This window comes from Cariama cristata, unplaced genomic scaffold (assembly GCF_000690535.1).
Source record: "Cariama cristata isolate BGI_N322 unplaced genomic scaffold, ASM69053v1 scaffold6364, whole genome shotgun sequence".
Classification (NCBI taxonomy): Eukaryota; Metazoa; Chordata; class Aves; order Cariamiformes; family Cariamidae; genus Cariama; species Cariama cristata.
The window spans coordinates 3,750-31,425 of record NW_009611138.1 but is presented as its reverse complement, the minus strand read 5'-3'; the positions used below and the strand labels follow the sequence as shown (position 1 = coordinate 31,425).

At 40.8% G+C, this 27,676-nt stretch overlaps 1 protein-coding gene across 1 annotated transcript; it reads right to left on the bottom strand.

Annotated features, from left to right (window-relative positions):
• Positions 1–108: 108 nt before the first annotated feature.
• Positions 109–23,670, bottom strand: LOC104160068 (NEDD8-conjugating enzyme UBE2F; the record flags this gene model as incomplete). Its single annotated transcript, XM_009698127.1, has 4 exons — positions 109–171; positions 2,538–2,570; positions 17,584–17,641; positions 23,600–23,670. Coding segments are annotated over 4 exons (225 nt in total), but the record flags the coding sequence as incomplete, so codon positions are not given.
• Positions 23,671–27,676: the final 4,006 nt, after the last annotated feature.

The following is a 27,676-nucleotide window of genomic DNA, read 5'->3' as shown; positions in this document are numbered from 1 at the left end:
TGCCTGAAGTACCAGCTCGAATGCTTTAAAAGGACTGACTGAGAATTGCCCAGTACAGTATGTGTATTTGTTTGGGAACAACACACTTTAAATAAACCGCTGACTCACCTTGTCACGCAAATGATGCTCTGCAGCCTCAATATTCAAAGGATCGTCAAAATTCAAAAGATCCTGGAAAAGAAACAGAAAACATTATAGGGTTCCCACTCACTGCATCATACAAGGAATCCAAAGCCCTAATGAACAAGATAACGAAACAAAGCAAACAAGACCAGCAACTGTAGTGCCATTTTCTCACCACCTTGATAGGTATCCCCGCCAAAGGTAGATGCAAATGAGTTCGATGATTGCAAAACAAATCACACGTCAATTAAAAGACAACAGCAGCAAGGCATTCGATCCTATCTGGCAGCACGCCACGCACAGCCTCGTGACACTTCTCTCTAGCAGTGATGCATTTCTATTTGAAAACTGAGACAGTTTTAAATTAAATTTTGAAGGAATATTCAAAGTTTCAGAAGGCACAATTCCTGTTGATTTTTGTTCCAAGGGTAAAGTAAACTCTTAAAAACAAAAAAAAAACACAAAACAAACAAACAAAAAAAAACCACCCACAAACCAAAACCAAACCCTGCAAACAGCCATAACAAAGCAATTTAATTCCCTCTGTGAAGAAACTAGGTAACCGGGAGCCTGACAGACAGGAAAGTTTTAGTGCAAGAGGAAAAACAGGGCTGAGAGGAAAGGGAGTGCAAAGACCCCAAGAACTAAGGGCACGTGGGGCCAGGGAGCAAAAATAATCAAAATACATCTCAAGTCTGTCAGTTTAATCTCAATAAATATTAACTTTAGGAGCAGAAAGGGTCTAGGGTTAAAACCAAAGGAAACCAAGATGTTGACAAAAGAGGAACTACCATAACAAAATAACATTGAATCACGTATCCCCCTATTCTGGCTGCAGCCCAGATCACTTTCCCCAGTTTAAGGTTAGCTTGTGACAGCAGTGAAATGCCATCGTTTCACAAGTGTGAAAGGCTCATGTCACTCTCCGACTCATTTTCAAGCAGCAAACCTCCTATTTCATTCAAACCAGGACACCAATCCACCTCATTTTCACTCACTTTCTTCAAGAAAATCCCAAAAGAATTTGCAGAGCCAGTACAATCCAATGCCAGCTTTTCAAAGCCTAACTATTTATAAGAAGCTGGGTGTGAAGGAAATCCAAGAGGCAAGCTGGGAAGCACAGCTCTTGCAGGCCATGACAAATCTCCATGGTCTCTGATGCATGACCATTGCTCTTCACAGCTGTTTGCCCTACAGATATTTTTACAAGCAGTTTTGCCTCTGAAGGCACTTCTTTGTACCTCCAGTGGGTTTCGCTTTCTTCCAGTTACTTAGCATGCAGTGGGAGACTAACTGTGAAATGCAATTACTCTTTGTTGAAAAGGCAAATGCTCTCCAATCTTCTAAATCAATTTACCAAAGATACCGTCGAAACAAATCAAGCCTTTGGATGCCAGGAAAGCTTAGGAAATTGTAGCCAGTCACTGGCTTGGTCTATGCCAGAGGTTTTAGAAACACACCGCGACCCTGTTGATAGTGCTGGGAGCACAGTCACTGCTTTGTGCCCCTTCCTGCAGGTAGCAGTGGAAGGAATTCCTCTCTCTGAAAATAGCCTGGGGCTAGCAAAGCCCATAGCGATGCTCCTCATCCGAAGCTTTTCACAGTTCACAGCCTCCTCCGTACACCCTGGAGTAGCTGGGGTAGTTCTCTCCGGAGTCAATGACAAATGTGGCAACCAAAGCCTTTCTTTGCTTTCTCCTGACCTGTCTCAGCAGCAAGGGCAGTGGAAGGGGGCCGTAATCCTGGATTCTCTAAAAAAGGCACCTCTTGTACAGTAAAGGCCTAGCCTCTCTCTGCTTTTAGGTTAAAAGCAGCTGTTGCATCCTGCCTGCCTCTTGCAGCTTCTGGCTCTCTCCTCCATTTTCAAGCTGCTCCTGTAATTACGAGGCACGGGTTTCTTGCTCCTGTCAATTTAAAGGAAAAGGGGGAAAACGGGATCCCTGAACAAGACCATACCATTTCTGTGACAAGTCGGGGTTTATGCAAACTCTGTGGGCTGGTACCGAGGCCCCTGAACAGGAATATAGGTGTTCAAAGCAGGAACGAGACTGCAGGTCAGTCATTAATTCCTAAATAGAATTTTTAAAAAACATAACACCAACACAATTCCTTCTCAGAGCAATGTGAATTTTTATCTCCTGCAAACCAGTGGAAGGAATTTCATACTGTGTGGAAGATCCCAAGCAACTTGTTACCAAAATATCCCATAATAGATTTGTAACCAAAAGTAAAAACGACGTACAAAAGAGCTGGCGTTTCAGACCATCTGTATGAGTCTTGCACTTATACAAACAAAAGCACAAAAATAATGACCTTAAGTTTAAGAGGCAACAGACAGGGCTCACGTAAGGTGATGCTAAACCAAACCAGGCAGGAAAAAGGAAAGTGGATAGGCAAAATATTCATTTACTTACAGTAAATAAAGAGTTTAACCCCCAGACAACATCCTGCAAAGGAAAAGCACAGTCAGTCAGGCACATGTTTCAGGTGTTTTGAACACGTTCACATACTTTATTTTTCTGTTAATCCATGAAATTACTAGAAATCAAATCTAGATTAAGGGTGAAGTTTTACTAATTTAAATCAGAATATTGAAAAAGCTTTCCCATTTCATGGATGCTTGATATTTAGAAGTCACCAAAACCAACTACTGCATATTCAAACACAAGCTCAGATCTTTCTGTGTGTGTACAGGAGCCTTATTCCTATTGCTCTCTGCTCAAGGAGAAGAATAATACCTTAGTATACGCCGCTGACTGAAAACTGCACTACTTTGTTCAAAGGGTGGGTATAAAACTTAATTCAGCAATCTGTTCTTAAAATTAAAAAATTAAAAAGGTGTCAGACAAAGATTTGAAACTGCATCAAAATATCAGAGAAAAGAGATTTAGGTGTAGTATAAGCACGGAGAAACAGCACTCTTATATGAGCCTATGTCTCAAACCATTTTATTGCTTTTAAGTATCTATTTAAAGACAGCTGAACAGAGAGGGTTTGCAGTTCCTGCAAACAAGAAGCTTCAGGGGAATCTGCCTCCAAATGGTGTCATCAAACACAGCTTATTTTGGGGTTCTACTAGCCCTGACCTCAGAGTCCACATCCTCCACTTACTACCTTCAAAGACTAAGAAAATGCGCAAGGCTCAAATATTACAGAAAGAGGCCTTAAAAGGATCACCTACCACCAACTCTGAGGCTAAGTTTTTCTAGCTAGAGGAAAGATTATTTTCCTTAGTAGCAACATAACTAAGCTACCCTACGGCAAAATCCCACTGAAGTCTGGGCACTGGAGCTCACACCTACCAGGCAATTAAGACAGATCAGCATTGCACCTCCTGCCCTTCCAGCCTGCTAGTGCTTGACTACCACAAAAACCACATTGCCTGATTTCCAGTAGCGGGACAAACACTACACATTAATTGTTTCATGGCTAAAATGTACCTCTCAATAAAGATAAAGCCTCAAAGTAAAAACTTCCTATCCACAGTGGAGAATTTCAATAAACGAGCATATTTCAGTTTGTTTCCTGTTCCAGGTCCTCTGCTGCAAGTGGTGGACCACAGAAATCCATATCCCTTAAGAACGCTATCCAATTACGCCCTAATGAAAAAGCCACGATGTCAGCATTATCCGGGCAACAGCCTCTCACGATCCAATTTTCCTTTGATCTTGCACAAAACAGCCGACTCAGTTTATCTGCTTTTAATAACGTGAATCTGCCCAGCAAAGCTGATATTGTCAGACACAATTTTCAGTTTCAGCATCTTGTCCTAATGGAGCTTCTGAAATCATCAGGTGTGGCAAAGACAGCAACCCTTTCAAACGTACTCCTCATCTTCAGTGGCAGCACAGACACATAAACTGCAAGAAAAGGACACACCGGAGACACTGAAGAATTACAGTTATTTTACGACTATAGTGAGAGTAGTCATTCCCACTCCCAAACCACCATCCTGTCAATTCCTTGGCAAGTACGAGAAAATGGACTATTTCAAACAACGGATGAAAGTCATCGTTTTACCCTTTAAGTTCTGTGCTTGTTCAACTACAACTACTGTCACAGCAACTGGGCGCAGCAGAGGTTAGCAAAACACGGTCTTAAGGAAACCTGTATTAAGCAATCCTGAGGATAAGCTATTCGTACAGTGCAGTGGTGCTAGAGAAAAAATAAGCCAGTATCACCGATTAAAGGATTTCAGTGGCGTGGAGAGCCTGGAGAGTAGGAACAGGCGTGAAGGTCTCGGTTCCCACTTTACTCTCCTGCATTCAGGCATGAGAGGGTGCAGAACCCAGCCCAAGCTGCCAAGGCGTTACCGCTCTCGGAGTCTGCTCCGCTCCGGTGCCCCCGGCACGGATGCAGGTCGAGGACTGACTGATGTGGGGTGGGAAACCAGGGATGGCTGCGAGTGCCTCTACCTCCAGCCAGCCACTCTGCCCCAGCAGATGCTCTGACCCCTGAAGGTCAGGAGCCCCTGCCACTGCTGCCCTCAAACGCTTTATTGTTCTTCAGGGAGGCAGAGTGAATGTCTTGGGGGTGTTAAGAATTTCTTGCGTCTGATTTTAATCCACTGTGTTTCCCGCAACCTTTGATAATGGGACCTTACTAAAGCACAGTAATTTTCTTTCTTCCACTTGAAGAAGCAGGAATAAATTAACTTTTTAAGGGTCATCTCTCATCTACGCCATATAACAGCAGACTGTAGCTGAAGAACGTGATGCTGAATTACAATACTGAGCATTGAAAAACATCCTAAAGAGGTACAAGGAGGTCACACTAGCACGCTGGGGTCTGTCATTTCTAAAACCCACCTGAATGCCAGAATGGCATTCACAGAGTTGCAAACTGTTCAATCATTTACCAGCATGGCGAAAAAGAAATCAAACAGCAACTCAGTCACGTTGATTCTGAAATCCTGCATTGCTCACCTTCTCTTTACATTTAACAGCGCTGAAGCCCCCAGTCTCACCGAGCCTCCCCACCAGGACACTTGCAGATTGTCTCTCCAGACAAAACAGCTTCTGCTCCAGTGCAAGCACTGATGAGCCATACTTTACTTACCATATAAACTCAAAACAGAAATGTAAATTACATCAAATTGTTTTCTCATTCCGTAAACACATGCTTTTGAAGTTTACCTAAATTGCTCTCAAATTCTCATTTGCTGAACCCTGGTTTTAAGACTTTGGGACACTTGACTCATTCAGGCTGGATCTGCAGAGTTCTATAGTGCAAGCACTGATGAGCCATACTTTACTTACCATATAAACTCAAAACAGAAATGTAAATTACATCAAATTGTTTTCTCATTCCGTAAACACATGCTTTTGAAGTTTACCTAAATTGCTCTCAAATTCTCATTTGCTGAACCCTGGTTTTAAGACTTTGGGACACTTGACTCATTCAGGCTGGATCTGCAGAGTTCTATCAAAAAAAAAAAAAACAAAACAAAACACTCCCAAAAAACACAAAAGAAAAAAAAAAACGGAACAAAAAACACCCAGCAAAAACCTCTGCAAGGCTATGAGTTCTCAGTGCTGTACATTTTCACAGCCATTCTAGACATCAAACAGCATAAGAGGATTATTATTATTATTGAATAACTTAATGTGTGGAATTCTTCATATAATTTCTGCTGTTTCCACCTATTCAAGTTTTATGATTTGCTGGATTCATTTTATACCCTTGCATGGCTCCATAAAAAATAATGCTAAATTACTACCAGAGGGCAACACTTTTTGTAATGAGTTTGAGGTTAGTCTGGATTTATATCTAGGATATTGAGAAAGGGAAGTGGGATGGAACAGATGAGCAAGACTGAAGCAAGTATTTTGTATTTGAAAAACTTGACGCTTGCATTGCAGAAGTAATCACTTTGCATTACTGACTTCAGCAGAGCTGCTTGCTGCATGCAGATAAGTACTTGCCTAAATGCTTGCTTCACGTTTTCCTGACAAACTAAAAGGATTTGCAAGCCACCAAAGATCCTGCCAGATTTAACAGTTCAAAAACTTCTGTCTTCTTTTAATGTAATAAAGCATTATACTTGGCTCCTGACAAACTAAAAGGATTTGCAAGCCACCAAAGATCCTGCCAGATTTAACAGTTCAAAAACTTCTTCTTTTAATGTAATAAAGCATCATACTTGGCTTCAAAAATTTACTGAACTTCTGGCTTAAATACTCTGAAAACAGAAAGTTAACCTTATATACAGGAATTTTTAAAGGTTTTCTTCACACGTACGAGCAGGGCAGATGTCGCCTTGAAATGTTAATAATGTACACCTTTATGCTGCTCCACTTTCAAGAGAATCCACTTGCAAAAGGAGAATCGGACTTAGGGATCTGCCTGTTCACATAGCAAATACCTGACAAGGCTGTTTCCTTTAAAATGCATCTTTTTGTCTGTTTTCTCCTAGATGCTTAACATCAAACTTACAGAGTACGAGTACACCCACTACTGAGGGGTAACCTCAGAGCAAAACCGAGGACCTCTTGAGCTTTTTGTAACAAAGCAGCACGGTCTGCTCAGGATGGACCTGCAGAAAAGGCTGCAGAATTCCCCAAACTGCTTCATCTGGTTTCTGCTCCAGCTGTGCCCAGGTTGTCACCATTTTGAGTTCAAGTACGGGGAAGTCAACACAAGCAAGTCAGAAGATCAACAGACTGTTATAAATAACCCTTTATAATCGCCCCTTTTCATTCCCAACTATTTTTGTGTTGCATTTGAGTGAAAAGTTACATTAAACCCCTGCCCCCAGATTTATTTACGGGATGCCAAATGAGGAAAAAAAATCTGCCACTGCAGCAATGTTTAAAGTTCAAGAGCAATGAATCAAAATCCTAAATACAGCTTTGGAAATAGCCTCTCCCGAGACAAGAGAGTCTCTAGGCATTGCATTTGTAGGAGGTCCTAATTCAGTTAGTCACCAAATCTTCCCAAGTGGCTGTTCTCACAACCACTTCACAAAAGCGATGCCATCGAAACCACGTCACAGATAAACATTTAATTATGCTTGCTGATTTTTGGAAACATAACCACACAGCCCTTCTTTTGAAGGGAGAGTAAACACGTAAATTGTAAATTAAGATTTTCCTTTAACAGGCAAAGTATATTTAATACGTTAATTTAAGTGGAGAACAAGCCAGACAAAAGCAGCTAATGAACTTCCAATTAGAGACTTCTTTAAAGATCTAAGGAGCATTTCTGATCCAGTAGACTGATTAAATTAAAGCTTGTTGCTAAACCATTTTTATATACAATTTAACCGATTCACATCAACAAAAGGAGCAGCATTTATACAAGCAGATGTCTGAAGCAATTTTTTTTTTTTTTTTAAACAAACTGAAACAGTAACTCCAATAACACAAGCGCCAAGCTTTGTACATCATGGTTTGGAAAAGGGCTTGAAATTACACCCGCAAACTCAGCATGCTGAAAGTCAGGCCACTGCATAGCTGTCTCCTGGGGCAGGTCTCTGCTGTCCTGTCTACCTACGCACCCGCTCGAGATGGTTTTCCACTTCCATTCACCTTCTTCCGTCCTCTCTTACAAACAAGGCCAGCATCTTTCTCTCTTCATGGCAGCCTAGAAAACCAAGCACCCTTCATCCCACCCAGCCCCTACCTTCCCCAGGCTCTGCTGGACGACTTCTGCCTCCTCAACGTGCCTCCCCAAACATCTCAGACTTTCCCCCAGGGACTAACTATCTGTGTGCAACCACTACAATGTAACTGACTGCACAAAACTTACCATTGGTTCAAGGGGTTAAAAAAAAGAGTATGTTTTCACACCAGAGATGGTAGGCACTTTCTAGCTTACGAAAAAACTGGTTCCCTCCTAAGCTGTCTTCTCCCCAATAAAATGTTCTTTTACGTTTCCTCTCCTGCTCCTCTCTAACCTTCTATGTAACACTGCTACAGTATCTCGCAAAATTCCTGTAGGAGGTAAAACACCTTTTCCACCTGGAATAAGGTGATGAAGAGAAGATCAGCTTGCTTTAATCAACCACAAAGGCCATTTCATTTCTCATGTGCCTGCAACCCCAGCTCATCCTTCCCCCCCAAACACATCAGCAGCAGCTTACTTAGAGGGCTTTGGGTAATTTAAATGGCATGAACTGCTCCAGTTAGCAAACACAAAAAAAGGAGGAAGGCTGGAAAACGATTTCTTCTGTGCTCAAATATACTAGAGGGAAGAAAATAGGAACAATTATAGCCTGTTCCTCTCCCAGACCAAGACAGTTGTAAATTGCCAAGTATGCAGGAACACTCCTCTAAAAATCTCTTACTTTTGTTACTGACTCCTTGACATTTGTCCCCAAGGTTACTTCAGAGCAAGCAGATAATCTTTTGTAAATTGTTCCCTGGGGAATTCTGTGATAGTTTCTTAATGAACTACACTACAGTGATTAGGAACGCTAAAGCAATCGCCCTCCGGGGACCAGTCTACTCAACTGATTAAAGTTGACACAAATTGCATATTCAGAAATCAACAATTTGGGGAAAACAAGCATGGTTTAATTAGACTTACTAATGTACTGCACTCTTCTACTGAATCACTCTAAAAACATGCTAATAATAACAGCTACTGTATTTAAAACAAAGATTTGGCTTAGCCAGAAGCCATTAAAAGGAAAAAAAGAAAATTTTTGCAAATCTTTTATGAAGCACAGGTTATTACAAGACATTGATTTGTGTAGGTATTTTCACACCAGCCTGGGCATGCACAGAAGGGAAAAAAAAAATCACTTCTTACAAAATTGATAAAGCCGATTTATAAAACCAAAATACAACACAATATATCACTGCAGAAAAATTTCCTGAAGCTTATTTTAAGAAAAACAGAATAACATCAGATCTACATAGAAGATTGTATTCAGCGGTTTATAACTTCTCTTTACCAAATACAGGGTCTCAAGTTTTTTTGTCTGCTGCTTATTCAATTTCTAGAGGTGGAGAAGAAAGGCAAAGAAACAAAAGCAGTAACAATGGACATTCTAAGCACTTTGGAGAGCAAAGGTTGAAGTATTGAAGAAATATAATATCTTGCACTGTGCTTTTCTTTACATGACTTCCTTTACAGAGGGAGACTTGAACCATTGAAAGATACCTTGCGGTAAAGCTGTGCCTTTTGCAACAGCTACAAATATCTATCTAAACTGTAACCAACAAGGACATCCAGAAATCCCTTTGACCACAACAACTAAATCTCCCTTGCTCGGTTTTCATTGATCATGCACAGGCTTTCCCCAATCCCCGGTGCCCATGAGAGTCACGAAGGACGGTCCAGCACTCGTGAGAATGGCCCTGGGCCGGGCGTTTGCACAACAAGCAGGGCACCGATGAGCAGGTCCGTGTTTGATCCCAAGCAGCAGGGCCATCTTGAAGCAGAACCTCCACCTGTCCACGCTGTCTGCGGGCTCAGAGCAGTTCTGGGGTGTGTGTGTGAAATAAACTTCTGGATAAAGTCAGGCCAGATGTCCTGCTGCAGATGCACATCATGTGGGCTCCAGCGATGTAAAGATCAGGACCAAAGCGGATACCAACCTCCATAACACACCGAAAAGGCGGCTCTGAACTACTTGGAGCTCCTACAACACCCTGAAGTACTTCCTACATTACGGGAAGAGACAAACAGTGCATGCCCTTTCATGTTTGCTGACAACCAACAGCCCTCAAATGGTTGTGACTCTTCTGTCCTTCCTCATCCACCCCTTTACACGTTCAAAACCTCTCTCTCCTGTACCTGCCTCTACCTTCTGCTGCCACTCCCTAAATGAATGTTTCATCTGTATTTACTTCCCTAGAGCTGTCTTCTGCAATGCTGATACTCCTTCAGTATGCCAGAAAATACAAGCAGGTGGGCAGCTTAGGCCCAGAGGAAGGGACATCCTAAACATGTGTTGCACGAGGGTCCAAAGCTTCTTAAGTACCACAATCCAGCAGCAGTATCGGGCAGTGACTGATCTCCTAACTGCCAAGAAGGATCAGGAGAACCAGAGGACATCTTCACAGCAGATGAAAGAGGAAGTCTGCTCTCTCGCCTCAGGACAACTGCAGGCTGCAGAGGGTTTGACACGAACCACCTTATTACAGAGGATCTGAAGCAGATCTTTGGTCGGAAGCACATGATAAAGCTTCTTGCTCATTACTTATGCACGCCCTCGGATCATTACACAGGAGAATTTGGAGGAGAGGATACCTTAAGCATACTCCTCCTATCCTGCAGGAAATCCCGTCAAAGACACATGCGGGAACACCCTGTCAGCCTGCTCCTCATCCTAGATAGTATCAGCAACCCCCTTGCACTTCTCCCACTTCTGACTGCATAAGCATGCTGCTTTCCTCTATGCGTCTTTAGGGTAGCCAGGGAGTAACGCTTTCAGTAGAATTAACCTAGATTTTTAATATACATATGTGTGTGTGTGCGTGCACGTGTGCGTGCTCATATATATATATTTGAGAGAGAAAGAATGGTGTTCTCTCTTCAGCAGCAGCACTTTGTGCCACAGCACTGTAGGTTCTGCTACTGCAGCACTGACAAGAACAGAATACAGCTGTGAAAGAGTCCAGTTATTTGTGACATAAAGCAGTTTGCAGCAGATCAGTGCCCATACCTTCAGGGACATGCAATAGCCAACAGGTTCGCTTTTCATTCCGTCATAGATTTCTTTGATCAAGACCCACAGTGCTCATTTCACACCCTTTCAGCAAATAAAGAGTAAGTCTTTAGGGAATAAAGGATAAGACTAAACACTTGCACTGACCTGTTTCTGTTAAGTTACAGGTATAGCTCCCTCCTGCTGCAGTGGCCTTTCCCTAAAGCTATCTGCTTGCAAGCATATGTTTTATTTTGTTACTCACTCTGTTAGAGTGGAGGAAAGAGTAAAGGTGTTGGCAGCAGGAGACATTGTGCTGTGTGGTCCTCGGAGCCTCCATGAGATCAATACACAGAGCTGGATCTCCAAGTGCTCTCTGCGTGAGGGAGGAAGGCAGCTCTGCAAATGAAGAGGATGAGCTGGATGTGAACCCAGAGAGAGTAGTGAGAGGGGAGCAGGCACAGTCCTTCTCTGAACAGCATTGCAGTCAGAAGGTCACCAATAAAGCCTGCAGCCAGCCAAGCCAAGGTGAGGACTCCCAGAAAGTTATTCTGCATGTCTTACTCCTCAGACAAAAGAAAGCCTGCACGCTGGGGTGTCAGCTCACTCAGGGCATCCTCTGGAATTAAGGCACAGAATTAAGTTCACCCTCTCCTTCCTTCCCACTGCACCGACCACTGCTCCAGGTGACAGGCACCACCATGCCTCTTCGAAACGGTACAAGGAAGAGTAAGGTGGTGTAAAAAGTCTTAAGTGGGCAACAGTACAGGAGGCATAAACACATTGCTTGAAACAACATCCACTTGACTCAATTCCTGCACAATACCAGAGAAGACAGGTGAAGGCACATCGCCTGAAAAAACAGGTATTCTTCTGCTTAATGTAGTATTTGAAACCTACATGCAGCGAATGATCGTAACCACATACGGTGTAATTTTTCTCCCCAGTGCTCAGAGGCTCTGTAGTGGCAAGAGGCAGGCACGCACCTTGACAGAGTACATCTCCCCCTCGAGATCGCACACGCAATTTCTCAGGTGCTCAGTTTTGTAACCTTGGTGATCGTGACCGAGAAGATCCCACGAGATGGATGTAAAATTTATGTAAGATCAAGAATCTCCTTGCTAAGCTATGTTTGACTTCCCGGTAATTTCTCCTCCTGCACTGGAAGAGCTGGCATTCGTGCTCTTTGCCACTGCCATGAAGCATTTAGCTTTCTTCTTTTGATGACTTTCTCCTCCTTACTTTACCAGTATGGGAGACAAACATATTCCATCCGGGAAGGCAGCTTTTACAAGCACATGCTTTGACATTCCCACATACAGTACAAAGACCCATTCCAAAATAGGATTTGAATAAATCAATAACAGAACAATGTTACCATAACGCTGGCTGAGAAAAATAGTATCAGCAGCAAGAATTAATGAGAACACCATCAGACAGGTTTACTTTTTTCCCTTCATCCTGAACACAGTGACAGTTATTGTCTGTTAAAAATACTCCTCTACACTAATTACATACAATTTTGACAGCAGACCACCAATGAAAGTTTTGTGCTATACCAAAGCTTTTAAAACTACTCAGGTTTATGCTCAAACATTGAGGCAAAGGTAACTGGAAAAAAGAAGTCAAGACCCTCTGATTTATTTCTCCAAGAAATTAATTTGACATTTGCATGATTTCAAATAAAGAAATTTTACTGACTGAAGACAACAGCAGAACCAATGCAACAAATAACGTGTATTTTCCCATCTAGTATGAAATACTAACTAAATAAGCAAGCCTCTTAAGGATAAACTTCAAAGAGCAATAGTTTATTGTAAACAAGTCTTAATTCCTTTTAGATTAGATAATCTAATAGCACAAATAGATATTTCTTAACCTAGTATCTGAAGTTACAGGAAAGGAATTCCTGAAAAAAATATTGCTTTCCTATAGGTGGAAAGCTGTCTGCATATCTAAAGTTAAGACTATCTTGATGTTTCCCATTCCCGTTCCTGTCTCACATGACAGCAGTAACAGGAAAATGACAAAAACCAGAGCTTTAAAATATCCCAATGAAGAACTGAAATGCATATACACCTTTTACCAGTAAACATGAAACTCCTACAGAAAGTAGTTCTCCAATTATCTGAGACCAATTGTAGCTCTATCAGAACACGGTTACAAAAAAAAAATAAAGGACCGAATATTCCTTGTGAACGTTCATCAGACACTTTAAAATACTGGTTTTAACATCACTATGCTCAGCCCTCCAGAGTCAGTCAGCAGAGCTGCACAAGTGTGCTTTGATTATTTTTGTGGTTCATAAATCAGTCATTGACCAATTTCCAGTTGTCATTTCTTAGAGATAATTGCAGAAGGAACAGCTTGACTCTTAGAACCAATTAGGCAATCACAATACACAGACCCACTTCTTCCTTTATTTTTTAAAATCAATCACCTGAGATAATTGCATAGCAAAGTGAAAACAAGCATTTGAGAGAAATCTGATGAATACTAGGGAGGCCTATCTTAACTAGGCAGATGATACTCATGATGAATAAGGTACAAGGAAGCGCATGTTGAGGACTAACAGGAGCTACTTGAAGCACTTCTGAGTTTGAAATTGGAATTACTGAGGGGGAAGAAGCAGGGTATCAGAGCAACAGCAATAGTGTTCTTTCATACTAGGTGTTTAAAAGTTGGTATTTCCAGTGACATAAAAATCTGAGACTAGAATGGAATTAAAATCATCTATTCGCTTTCTGCCTGGAAAACTTCAGTTTTGACGATCAAACCTAAAAGCAGGAAAAAAGCAAGTTCAGACAGTCTGAGCAGAGGACCAAAATAACTTCAGCAGTCCTCAGCCTTATGAATACTCTGTTTCAGAGAAGAAAGGAGTATGCAATAAAATAATGCAGATCATAACAGAATGGGGACTAAAAGGTAAACAAGCTCCTGTTGCTAACTCACAGCTAGCTATAAAGAAGTAAAAGATTACACAAACATCAGTTAGAAAGCATTGCATCAGTTTTCACACAATCCATAGTCTGCAGACCAAACTGCTACCAGAAATTATCTAAGCGTTTAGGATTCAGGAGTGTTTCTATGGATAAAGAAAACCTTTACAATCTCACCAACAGTGATTTAAAAAGTATATATAGATTGTTTTAAAACATTAACGTGCCAATGATCTGTTTCAGGGTTAAAGCCCAACTTTCTTCATAACCTGATTAAAAAAAGCATCTAATATAGGAATACAGAAATAGTACATTCTTTAGTGCTTTCACTAGTACACAGGCTGCTTTGCACAGTGGTCCATGGAAACGCCTTCAGTAGCAGGAAGAATAAAGTGCAAAAAAAGGTAACATTTAACACTTAGCAACTTAAAGAATTCAATCATGGATGAGATGGCATTGAGTGCAACAAAATGCTAGAAACCAAAATTGAGTTACCTTCCCCTCCCTTGTCTACGCTGTTACACCACCTTTTATCAGGTAACTTTTACACAGTATTTAGAAGATTTTAATTTTTATTTCAGAAAGTTAAAAGGCATAATTTAAATGCCCCTTGAAGTTCCTACCCATTTGATACTAAAGAAAGTGTTAAAAAGGTCACAGCAGTTTATCTAAGAGCTCTGCTGCCACCACAAGGATATAGAAAATGAGACAGTCTAAAACTTTAAAACTTCAGCCTTCTGAAAGGTGAAGCACGTAACATGAAATGCAGCACACAGCAGAGCTGGCGTGTGCATTTGGCTTTTGAGGTGTTGGGCTATCTATTTGAATGGTTTTACTAATGCACTCAGAATGGCTGCATTAGTAATCCCTGACAATTTTCGTCACAGAAATATAGTGCATGCCCATTCTCAAATATTTTAGCAGTGTTTTAGAGTGCTTTTTTGGACAAATTTGGGTACTAATCCTCCAGAAAACCAGGATGCCTTCATATTACCGATGAGTGGAATGTGAAATACTGACTTTCAAGTCCATCACTGGCCAAAACCAGATACTATCCATAGTGCTCCTGTGCAAATTCACACAGTATTCCACCTGTGGAGATGAGCAGGTTCTCCAAACCATGCTGTCCAAATGTTGGACACAGAGGATTCAGGAAGGCTGGATTACTGGGTGCAGGTGGTGTGTTAAGAGATAAAAGTAACCTGCGTCACATCTCATTGCTCTCATTTGCTACCTGTGATCTATAGTTAACACGTATCTACCACAATTATTAATGCACACTGACAAATAACTTGACTGTGTGGCCATACTGTCAAGAAACCAGTACAATTCCATATTTTCCATCTCAGAAGCATGTGTAGCCTGGAATCTAAAGCACCTGGACACTAATCAAGCTTCAAAACATATAGGAAGGCATGTATGAAGCTTCCCAGGTGACAATCAGCCAAATATCTGAAAGAGCACCTGATAGAGTAGCCATCAGGAACCCTGGCTCTGACCAAGACTCATCTTTCCCATCTTTATTAGTCCTTTCAAAGAGCATACTTGGAATGAACGAAGAATATCTTTGACAAAGAACAGACTCTATCCAGGTGGCAGTTACCATCTAATTACAATTTGTATCCCAAGCAAAAACACTGTTTGGAGAAGAGTGCTCGTAGCTTCCCGACATCCCCAAAGGCTATTTCTGCTCTTTTTTTTTTTTGTACGAGAAGCACAGTGTAACTACTATGTTTCTACAGAGGCACAACTTGGAAGGCAGAACCAACATGTGGTATGTATTTTTTGTGATGACACTGCAAATCACGTGAAGTGACAACATCACAAGCGAGAGAACGCTTACTGAAACGGCACATTTACTTAAAATGGAGACTCAGAAGACAAAAAGTAAGGAATGAAAGTTTTGCATTTTGGGGTGGTGTTTTTTTAAAGCTGTATAACGTGAACTTGTAATTGTGGTGCTTCAATGGACACGGGGAAAAAAAAATTCAAGGGGGATGCTGGATTTCATTTTATTTTTTTCTTTTTAAAGTTAAGCTACTATCTCCTTTTCTCTTGATGAATCTTTCATTTCAACACCCACAAAGTTCCTCAGTTTTTGTTTGTTTGGGGTTGTGGAGGTTTTTTTTCTTTAACTTCTTGAAGGTAAACACACTCTAAAATGCTTCATAATATTCAGTAATTTGAGTCTCCTGGTAGCTGAGATCCCAGGATGTTTAATCTACTAAATTAATCACATGCAATTAGAGAACTGATGCAAGAATAAAATGGGAAAGAAGATTAATACACATCTTCCATCATCAATGAGGACAGGTAGTTAACATAACGTCAACAGTTATTCCCACCCAAAGTCTTAACATGCAGCAATAATCTCTGTAAGATATGAACAATGCTAGGAGAGCAGATAAAAATATATGTGCATTCTTGTCCAATTGCAATATTGGTGTGCTAACTTTCTAACAGCTGAAGCTTAAAACTTGTAGTCCAAAAACTTTCTCTGGGAATGAAATACAGCGACTGGAACAGAACCAGTTAACTTAATTACCTCGTCAGTGTCTTGACTTAACCTAGTATGAAAACAGAAACACAAGAGGCAAAACAAAATCATACTAGCTGATGAAAAAAATAGGGAAAGGGTGTTTAAGAAAACCCACAAAACGCCACACACACTATTCTACTTCACTTTTCAGAAAGTAAAATGCTTATGAAGTGATTTTACAGATGAAGAACATCACAGATCTCATTCATAGTGCCAGAAAGGAAATCAAGTATTAGACAAAACTCATTTTCAATTTGCCTTTTGAAAAGAAACAAACACCTGACCTGCGTACCTTTTGTCTACCTAATGTAGCTAAAATTCTTTAAGAACCAAATCTGGCAGGGTTCCTGGTAAAAGCAAAAGGGACATTATTGCTCAGTGCCCTGCAAGACTGCCAGCAGCAAGGTCACGTAACAGTAAATGGACAACTGACCGCTTCCCGTAGCAAGAGAAGAGCAGTCACTGCACTGAAGCATACATCCTTTGTGACAATCTCCCTAAGAGTATTTCACACAAGAACCATGACTCTGAATTTGTTAACGCTGCCCAGCTGTAGCGGGACCAAACCCTGAAGTCATTCTGCAATGACAGTGGCACAACTACCAGCAATTTTACAGGGACTGGATTTCATTTACGTTCTGGTGACTTGGATAAATGACATTTGAGGCAAGGTTAAAGGGCAGAGGCAGTTAGTTCCCTACTGGAGTGACTAAAACAGCCAGGAGTGCCCTGCTTTATGCAATACCTAAGTGTAGATGCTCTGCTCCCCCCTTCAAACCCTGGGGATGAAACAGAATTCAAGATGGTGCAGTAACAACACTCCGATTCTGTTCCACATGGTGTTTCTCCCAAATGCAACTTGCCTTTCATTTGTCCAAATTCCCCTACTTGGGGGAACTTAGCAGGGGAAAGACGGACTATTGATTTATCAGGAATGTGAATACAATGGAAGTTACAAGGGTTACAGATCACCGTTAGTCCTGCTCACATCATGCTCTTGTATTTGTTGCCTGAATAAAAAAAGCAGACCAATCTTACTGAGCATGGTTTCTCAGGGCTACCTGTAGTTACACCATTCCACAAAACCTTTTATCAGCATTTGTGCAGCTATGCTAGAACTGGCAAACATTTCTATAACCAGTTAGCACTGTACTTGTTGTTTCAGTATTGCCACTGATGCTTGTTGAAAGACAAAAAAAATAAATGGTTTCTAGAGCAAATGGCATTATCTGTCTCTCCACTGATGCTTGTTGAAAGACAAAAAAAAGACAAAAAAAAATAAATGGTTTCTAGAGCAAGTGGCATTATCTGTCTCCTTCTACTTCCATAAAAGTATTTTAAAAGATATATCTACTTTGATGTACGTATCTAAAAGGAAATGGTACCTTTAATGTTCTAGTTGGAGCCCAGCCAGTGCCATCAATTGAATGCTCTCTCAATAAACTGGAAAAAAGACACACATATTATACAGTGCAACTTCTAGTTAAACAACCTTTGTCAGAAATCTTCTCAGAGAACATTAAGAACTTAGGAAGTAATTGCAACATAAGATTTACAGACATCTTGCACTATATGTTAGTACTGGGATTTTGAAGCAAAAAAATTGGTATGCCTTCCTCGAATTACATTCTATGCAGTGCCATTATAGATTTCCCAATCTGAGCCCAACCTTTATTAAAAAAATATTATTTTCATCAAGCAAAATAACCGTGACAGAAATCCTTTTGACACAGTCTCAACAACCTCTATTTTCCCCCAAGCACGCAGACACGTGTGCTCCAGTTTAGAACATGTTCATCTTTGGTGAAGAGACAGACTTACAGAATGACCTCTCACCAAATCTGCACATTTCCATCCAAAAAAGGGTATTTTTAGTGGGATACCTAATTACAAAGAAAGAGTATTATCATCCTCTTTTCTGTGAGAGGACTTCAGCTTCTTAAAAGCAGGGATAGGAAAATGAAATTAGTTATGGCCTGTCTGCTCAGGAAGATTCTGCAACCACCATAACACAAACAGACGCATCTCGAACCTTGGGGAATATAGCACAGGGAATTCTAAAAGCAGGGTCTCGCAGTCCTCTTCCAGCAGGTGAGCTACATTGCACACAGAACATCTAAAGGCTTTACAGACAAACTCAGCATCATACATCCCCAACTGGAAATCACGATGAAGACTACTCTACGCAAGAGAGATTGCTTACAAGAGGAAAAAGTTCCTTATAAACTATAATACATGCTCTTGAATTTTAATACTAATACATATTCATATTAATATAAATAATTAAGATAGACTTTCCTATATATAAACATACTGTATAGAAATTTTATATGACCTGCATATTGTGCTACATATTAAGTCCAGTGAAGCTGTTGACTTATTTACAAGTTGAAATCATTGAGGTGTATTCAGTTGGTTAGGTATTCCTGGTCCTTTCAGGTCAAAACATCAGGAGTTATGAGAAGTAAAGATATTGGAGATGAGAGCATAACTGAGAAATGAGCTGAAGTCTTGCTTACATTTGTGAAAGCAAAAATAATTTGAATGAGAAAGTCTAGAAAACTCCTTGAAGCATCATTTCACAAGCACTTCTTCCTCTGTTAAGAAGTAATCTAAAACTGAAGACTCATACAGCAAAGTAGCAAAGTACAAAAATCCATCACCACCAGCAGCTCTTACTGCTGAAATGACAGGGTTAAAGTGCAATAGTCTTAAACTATTGGGTTCTACCAACTTTCAGGATGACATGTATTAAGTCATTTTCAAATTACAGTAAATGACTGGACCATACAGGCTATCTATATAGTTCGTCATTGAACGAGCCGAGTTTGTAATCCAAGGAAATATACTATGACTAGCATTACTCCTTGTTCAATGTAGAGAAGCTAGGAAGAGGAGGATCATACTGGACAAGACCATTCCATCTTAACTGTGCCGCTAATCTCATTCTTGTGCCTTTAAAAAGATAAAATATGCCATCACCACTAGTGCAGCTCAAAACTAATTTCAAGAACATTAAAAATACCATCTTGTGGCTGCGATTTCTGTTCATATTACAAAAGTAAAAGCAAAAATGCTGCTGAACAGGCAAGAGCCAGTATTTTCAGGTTTTGAGCAAATAATGGACTTTTTAGCTTGCTTTGTTTGTTCCTCATAAAACTGTGCTACAGTACTCCCCTTTGCCTCTTCATACACCTCACTGTGAACTTAAAAGTTGGGAGTAAGTTAACACACACAATAAAAGCATAAAAATAGCCACTGATAGAGCTCAATGTGCCTGAGCACACCAGCTAAGCCTTATTAACACCCTTCCAGCTTCCCAAAGCCTCAGAGCTCTCTCGGCACATTTCCAGTTGGGGACATCAGCAGCCAGGACTTGAGAGGAGACACTCATACCTCTCAGAGCCCTGGCAGAAAAGCAGTGAAGATAGATAAGCATACCTTTGCCTAATATTTCTCATTTGCTGATATAATTCATTTTTAGAGCAGCATCCTCTTTCTTCCTGTGGATTGGGAACGATCATTAGGCCCCTAATCAAAACATTTTCCCAGCACAAGGTGTGTAGACAAACCCTATCTTGTGCTCTCCATGGGGATGACCTAGATATAACTCCCAGATAGTTTGGAGTTCTGAACAGTGATCTGCTCTCAGAGCATCATATACACAGCAGAACACCTAAATGAGCAGAAATACACAAATCCCATCACGAACTAGTTTAGTGGATGAACAAGCATCTGCACGGAGCTTCTGTTCAAAGACTTGTCATCCACAGGTCCTGCTGCCAGAGAGAAGCTGGGCTACTAGGAAGTTCTCCAGTGGCACAACCAGAGTTGTTCCTCACCCACTCAATGCTTCCAGAGGCTGCCTTTGCTGAGCTCCCAGATACACCGCAAAAGCCACCTCTTCTACCAGGCTTTCAAGACACTTGATAGATAGGAAAACCTGTTTACTTGAAGTGACTATTCTAAAATTGCCAGGACTTTGCCGTCTCATACAGGAGTGCCAGAAAGCTCATCTAGTACTATTTAGATTGAATTCAGAAGCTTCTCTTGTGACGCTTGAGAATTAATTTGCAAAAGTAAAGAGAGGGGTAAACCAACTGTACAATTTCTGCAGCATTTCAAATGACTAAAGGTGGTGAGTGAGTGCATCCCTTGGGGAAGAAGCAGCAGGGCTGACAGAAGGGTGAGTGCCATGGCACCAGTAGGAGTTTGTCAGGCAGGGAGCTTCACCAGGAATAGGGAAGAGTAGTAAAATAATATTTCCATTTGCTTTGTCTTCAGCTGTAGTAGGATCTGAGAAAAGCAGAGCATGTCCTCTGTCATGGGGGGGGGGTCTGGAACTGATAACTGCACCTTATCATCTGGTGTTTGTATCTAAGGAGACCTCCCAGAAGAGGATTTCAAATCCTTATATCCCAGTTCCTATGGGAAGACTACAAAATCACTATTTTTGAAGCTATAGTAACCACAGCGGCCACTGATATGACCAGCCAGCTGCTCAGTTTTTGCTTCCACAAATATCTTCTCGTTCTGTAACTCCTGCATGGAGAAAAGTTTTGAGGATTTTCTTCTTTTTAAATATGCAGCATCCTAAAGAGATCTTGCAAAAACATCTACTGAACTGGGAACTGCGTGGCTGTAGCAAGTTTAAAACTCTCTGAAACTCCAGCTGACATGATTTACAGCTTAAGTGACTAAAAATTACTGTAATGGGGCAATCAGTCACGGAGAAAGCCTGTTTTATGTAAAGATCTTGGATGAATACATTTATCATCATAAAAATGTCAGTTCCAACAAAACTTTTGCCTTCCTTTTGCTAACAGAAAATATCATTCAAGGCAAGTTTGAATTAAAAAGCTGTAAATCCACTTCAGAAACCCTCTGCTGGCAGAGACACATTATAGGGGTTATTCTCTTGCTCACCTCCCACTGCCCACCTCCCTGTTCAACCTAGCACCACCGGTGCAACCATTCTGGAGGCCACGCTACAGACTGGATAAACGGAGCAATTGGTGTAGAGAGTCTTTCTAAAGAGTGATTTCTGAGTGATTAAACTATTCTAAAAGCTTATGTGGTCAAGAAGGAAAAAAAAAACCAAAACACCTCAGGCAGAGATCACATCAATAGGGGGGAAAAAAAAAGTCAGTGACAAATTGTCATTACACATTGTCAAAAAAGTAGTCAGCTGGGATATGTAGTAAGCAAGCATATCCTTTCTAGGTATCTTGATGTTTTCTAGCCACATGTGCAGTGGAAGCAATACCCACAAGTATGGTCCGGATCTAAATAATATGGTCCAGCGTAACTGCAATCCATAAAGCACAGTGAAACAACACTTTTCCTGCCCAAAACTATCACACTTGACTGCAAGTTTCATTATTTGGTACGTTTTAATTCAGGGATGATTATCAAACCAACAGATACCATAGCGTGAGGTATGTTTAGTAAAAAGCAGTTGGGAAAAATACTGATAAGGAATTTTTTTCGGCTTTTAAAAATAACTGAAGCTATTTTAATGCAAAGACTCTTGTATAAGTTGATTGCAGGTACTATATATAGAGTGTATTCTCCATTATAACAGACATAAAGCAATCTAAGTTATTTTAGTTTTTCCATCTAAACGGTAAGACATTTCAAAGGCTTGATACGTTAAAGTATCTGACAATCAAATAAAGCTGACGTTTCAGTGCAGATGCTGAAAAAAATGACTTCATTAGAACTGTGATGTTCTAACACTACGTTCATCTTTCATAATTAAAACCATTTAAAGACAAGAAACAGTGAAATATCCTCAAGAACGTGAGGCTTTATTTAACCTCAGATGATACGTTGCACTGTAGTCAGAGCTTAAACTTATAGCTATCGTTTGGTGTCTAGTGTTTCTTGTTCCTTGCTTCCAAACAGCTCACTTATTCATTCAATTATTTGACTAAAAGCACCTAAGTTTTCTCCACTAAGCCACAGGGCCTTTGGTGGAATTTAAACTGTAAAAACATGATCCTCAAATCACTCTCCCTACTGTCAAATGCCAGGTTCAGCTGCGTAAAATGCAACAGTCCTAGGAGGCACTAAGAAACACTACAGGTCTGGCGAATCTGCTACAAGTAGCAATACGTATTTGCCAAAACAACCTTCCTCTGCCACCAGCATACAGCTCCAAATAACGGTGGACAACCAGATTTTTAGGTAGTCTCAAGAATTTAGTATGTTTTTCCAGTGTTTTTAAATTGTCCAGTTCTCAAGGGAGGTAAAGTCTATGGACGCCAGCCCTCGCTGCCTGTAATCCTGCTGCAGTCTGGCACCATCGAGCACCGGGGACATACTACAGCCTCCTCAGGTTGGTTTCTATCACCCTTCGATGGCACGAGCTTCTCAGAAGGATGGAGCAGACCACTATGGCTAAAAGCACTGATATCAACTCTATACCTCCAGGTATCTTCAGCTGATGAGCCTGATCTTTCTACAAACTGTGACAGACCGCCCTCTGAAAACTATTTTTTTTTTACCAGGATCTTCAACACAGCACTAAAACGATTTTTAAATCTAGAGGAAAAATTTCACCTTTTTTTTTTAAGTGCTAATTTGCTATAGATGGTGGCAACTGTTTTGGATTTTCAGAACAGCTTTCAATCTCACTTATATTCATTGCTTCTGCTTCATCTACTTTTTCTTTTATGTCCCATTAACCTGAAAAATGAAGGTCAGCCTTCTCACTTCTGTTTATGTTTGGTTTCTGGCCAATTTCACCATCAGGTACTCATGATGAAACACTGAAATTACAAAGTTTCAGAAACTGATTTTGAAGAGGAAACATATACTATCAGGCAAAACCACCCAGCAACATAAGCCTCTCACTTTGGTAAAGAAAAGCTTTTGGGCTTCATCTCTTTACTTACACTCCCCCAACTGTTCCGTTATAACTGGCATGTGTGTCTTATAGTGGATATTAAATGTTAAAATAAACAAATGGCAAATAGAGAATAGTTACCAAAGTTTAAGGAATACTTTTTCCTTCCTTTTCCGAAATACAATGGTTTTCAAGCACTTCACACATTCAGGCATTAAACAAGTAAAGCCTTAAGCACTCTCAGGACCTGGGGACTATTTATTTACAGAGGAAGAAAAAAAAAACAAACAGGTAAGTTTTGTTTACGTTGGAGTTTATATTTTTACCCCAAGTAGAACAAAATGTTAAGTCTGAACTTGAAAAGCCAGGCTCTGCACCTTTTCTAACACACAGCAAGAACAATACTTTCAGCTGATTTCTAAGTTCCTAAGGGTCACATGGCACTGATTTGCAGAATCTGTCAAAAAAAACACTGACATGAAAATTACATACAATATTTTATCACACAGATAAACCTCCGAGGTGAAAAAAATATAGAATGCTGTTGCTACCTTAGGCAGATTTCTCCCGTCTCTGTAATGTTCGGATGCCAGATTCTTGTCAAGCATTTCACCTTTGGAGGCTGCCAGGAGAGAAAACAAATTACGACATCATCCCTTAAAATAAAACCTTATCACTGCTACAAGTCATAGAACTGAAAAAGGCAAATATATTTGATATTCACAGCTTAGGTTTGTATGTTAAAGACACCGATAACATAACCTACAGGAGTTACACCAGCTTTCTCTGCCGTTTTAGCTCCTCTCGACTCTACAAAAGCTTTGGTATTAGGCTTTTTCTCAGAAAAACGTAACTTTAAAGAAAGCCAAGAAAATTTACTCTCTTCTGTCTCCTTCAGGGGAAAGAAAACATTCCAAGTCATTCAGTTCCGTATTCATTCACCAGTAAGACAACAATTTAAACTGGAAAACTACTAAGTGTCTTCCCCCAAGACTTATCCAAGTCAGGGGTTTGTTAAAAACCCACAGAGGATGCAGTGATAACAACCACATCAAAAGAACAACTTCTTTTAAATGTAGATCCTCCTGTTCACAATTGAATAGGAAGTATCACAAGAAGCACCGAGAAGGCATGTCATATCCAAACTTAAGACACTTACATAAAAAGTCACCAAACTTATTTTCAGGCAAGATCACCAGATTTCTGAATTTCATAGCAGGTTTTGAAATACAGATTCTTAAAATACAGTCTCATTTGCTCTAGTTTTGTGAAGTAAATAAAGAGTGGGTCATAAAAATTCTGGTAGTTTAGCAACAGCACACTGTTCCATCCATGCTCTCCAAATTACAATTTGCAGCTTTCAATCAAGCAGACGGTTTCTTATAGTGACTGTACCTGAATACATCAGCACAGACCAGTACCTTTCATAACTTCAATTAAATCACATATTATGGATGTGGAGCTATTTTCTTCCACTGCTTTCCATGAAGTCTTCGGTTAAGAGACAAAAAAGCACAACTAACTATATTTGCATAGCAGCATGATGTGTTTTGTCTCATCGCTTTGTTCTCAACTTCTCAATTATCTTTTTAGTAAAATATTTTTTTTAACTAGGACTCCTTGGAAAAGAGGTAAGAAAATATGCATGGTACTGAGCTGGTCTGGCACTAAAAGAAGAAACACCTATCACCGCAACAAATCTTCAATTTATAATGTAGACATTGACTTTCCTCCACTCTTACTTCATGTTTGTCCAATAACTCAAGGGACACTGACTGCCCTAGCACTGGATCACAGCATTATTGAAAATTAAGTGGCATGCAGAAAATAGTCTCAACCTTTTTACCTTCAAAACAAATGTTGTTCTTAAAAGTGTTCTAACAGCACAGCTTTTCATTAGCTACAGCTTCACGTTGTTTTGAAATACTACCTCTAGTTCTCAAGAAAGAGAAAGCAGCAGTATTTATTCCATGCCAAGATAAAAGAGTAAATTTCTACCATATGCACCTTCAAACAGGGAATGTACTGATGAGTAGGAAAAAAAAAAGTAAGCTTTATACAAACTAGATCTTTAAAAAAAAATCCCCAAAATCCTCACAGTCGGAGTGAATTAACTACTGTCTCATTTTTTTGTATTGTGGGAACAAAAGAATTCCTTTACCCTTTCATCAAAGTGTTTTTCTTTGCTAAAAAGTAGAAAAACCCACTCCTGACAGCAAGACAAAGGTTTTCTCTTTCTCTCTTTTCTCCTCTATTTGACAGACAGGACAAGTGCGGTACTATCATAAAATTAATCTTCAGACAAAACTTTTCCTTCAAGCTTGTTCCAAGTCTTTGTGTCTTTCCTTAGACCAACAAATCCACACAAGATTTCCTTGAGATGATGTTTCACTTGAATACCTCCAACCATCTCTAGGTCGTATGTGTGATATTTTGCACTACAAAGCTTACAAAATCCCATTTATTTCATCACTCAGACTCTTCCTTCACCTCAGATACTGAAAGCTGCACAGGTAGATGCAACCTCAACTGGGGGTTCACAACGATGAATGGATTCATTTTCTTCTCCATTTCTAAGCAGCCACTTATCTCATTAGAATCTCTCATTAGTTTTGAAATTGTCTGTCACATCCATTCTCAGTCCACTTCAACGTATCAGTGAATGCATATAGACGGTACAAGAAAGTATTTGCAAGCATTTGAGAACTATGCATATACTGACCTCAGTTTTGGTGGAAGTTTTGGAGAACAAGATCAAGTTTGTCTCATTTCTTTAAAAATCAATCATCTCTCCTCTCCATTATTATCACCAAATGAGAGATTGAATATAAAGTGCTATAAGTGAACTTAATTAACAGCTTCAGATCTTGATCAATCTGGCACTCTAACGGGACAGCTGTACTAACACAGGTATCTTTTATCTGTCCTGCAACTGCAGTTCTTCACTTCACAACCTTTTCCCTAGAGAAGGGATGGGGTTCCTAAGAGAAATCTGGAATCAATGTGATCTGAAATGTTCTCTCTAGATGCTAGATAGTCCCAAAGCATTCTTGTAAACTGCCCTGCAACTACGACTCCAGAGTTTTCCTTTACAGTTTCCACAAAACATAATTCCCCAAAAGAGGCATTAACAGAAATACAGGTTCCAGAGACCGAACTACAAGCTAGCCCTAAGGTATTTCTTGTCACTCTCCCCTACCAGTTCCTGAAGAACTTCCTGAGATCGGCTGAGACTGAACACCAAACACAGCTAAGTACATAGTACAGAGAAACAAATTGAGGAAAATGAAGCCACACCGTTGCGTGCTTCTGATGGACTGGATTACCCAGCTCGACAAGTGGAAGAGTAGCTGCCTTACAGTAGGAGTGGGTCTCAACCCAAGGACTGCCCAAGTCATGCACTTCGGGTCCCTGAGCTTCCTTGTGCTGCCTCAATATTTCCAGACAGAGGCATGAGGGAGCTTGAGCCCAACTCCCATTCCATCAGTTCCAAACCAAGAGCTGTATAAAGGAGGATCACCAAAGAGATCGACGGTAGCCCCTTAACTGTGACACCTGATCCTTCAGGAACCAAATCCCTTTCAATCATAGAATCATTATGGTTGGAAGAGACCTCAAAGATCATCAAGTCCAACTGTATATCCGATGCCACCATGCCTGCTAAACCCACTAAACCATGTCTCAAAGCGCCACATCTAAACGTTTTTGAACACCTCCAGAGATGGTGAGTCCACCACCTCCCTGGGCAGTCCGTTCCAATGCCTAATGACTGTGAAGTGAAGAAGTTCTTCCTAATACCCAACCTGAACCTCCCCTGGCGCAACTTGAGGCCATTTCTTCTTGTCCTGTTGCTAGTTACCGGCGAGAAGAGGCCAACCCCCACCTCGCTACAACCTCCTTTCAGGTAGTTGTAGAGGGCGATAAGGTCTCCCCTCAGCCTCCTCTTCTCCAGACTTAAACACCCCCAGCTCCCTCAGCCGCTCCTCATAAGACTTGTTCTCCAGGCCCTTCACCAGCTTTGTCGCTCTTCTCTAGACACGCTCCAGCAGCTCAATGTCCTTGTACTGCGGGGCCCAAAACTGAACACAGTATTCGAGGTGTGGCCTCAGCAGAGCAGAGTACAGGGAGACGATCACTGCCCTAGTCCTGTTGGCCACGCTGTTTCTGATACAGGTCAGGATGCCATTGGCCTTCTTGGCCACCTGCCGGCTCATGTTCAGCCGGCTGTCAACCAACACTCCCAGGTCTTTTTCCGCCGGGCAGCTTTCCAGCCACTCGTCCCCAAGGCTGTAGCGTTGCATGGGGTTGTTGTGACTCAAATGCAGGACCCGGCACTTGGTCTTGTTGAACCTCATACAGTTGGTCTCGGCCCATGGATCCAGCATGTCCAGATCAATTGTTTGCCGTTTCCACAACATATTGGCCAGAAGAAGTGCGAAGATTAGCAGCTCTGCTGTTAAATTCCTGGCTTTTGACCACTGCCTACGGCATCTCATGTCATAAAAATATCAGTAAACTGGAAAGTCCCTAAGAATGTCTACTCTGACAACACGATACTCAGAACCACGGCAGCTACAAGCAAGGCCTGGCTTGCAGTGGCAGACAGTTTAGTTTTACATGAACATTAA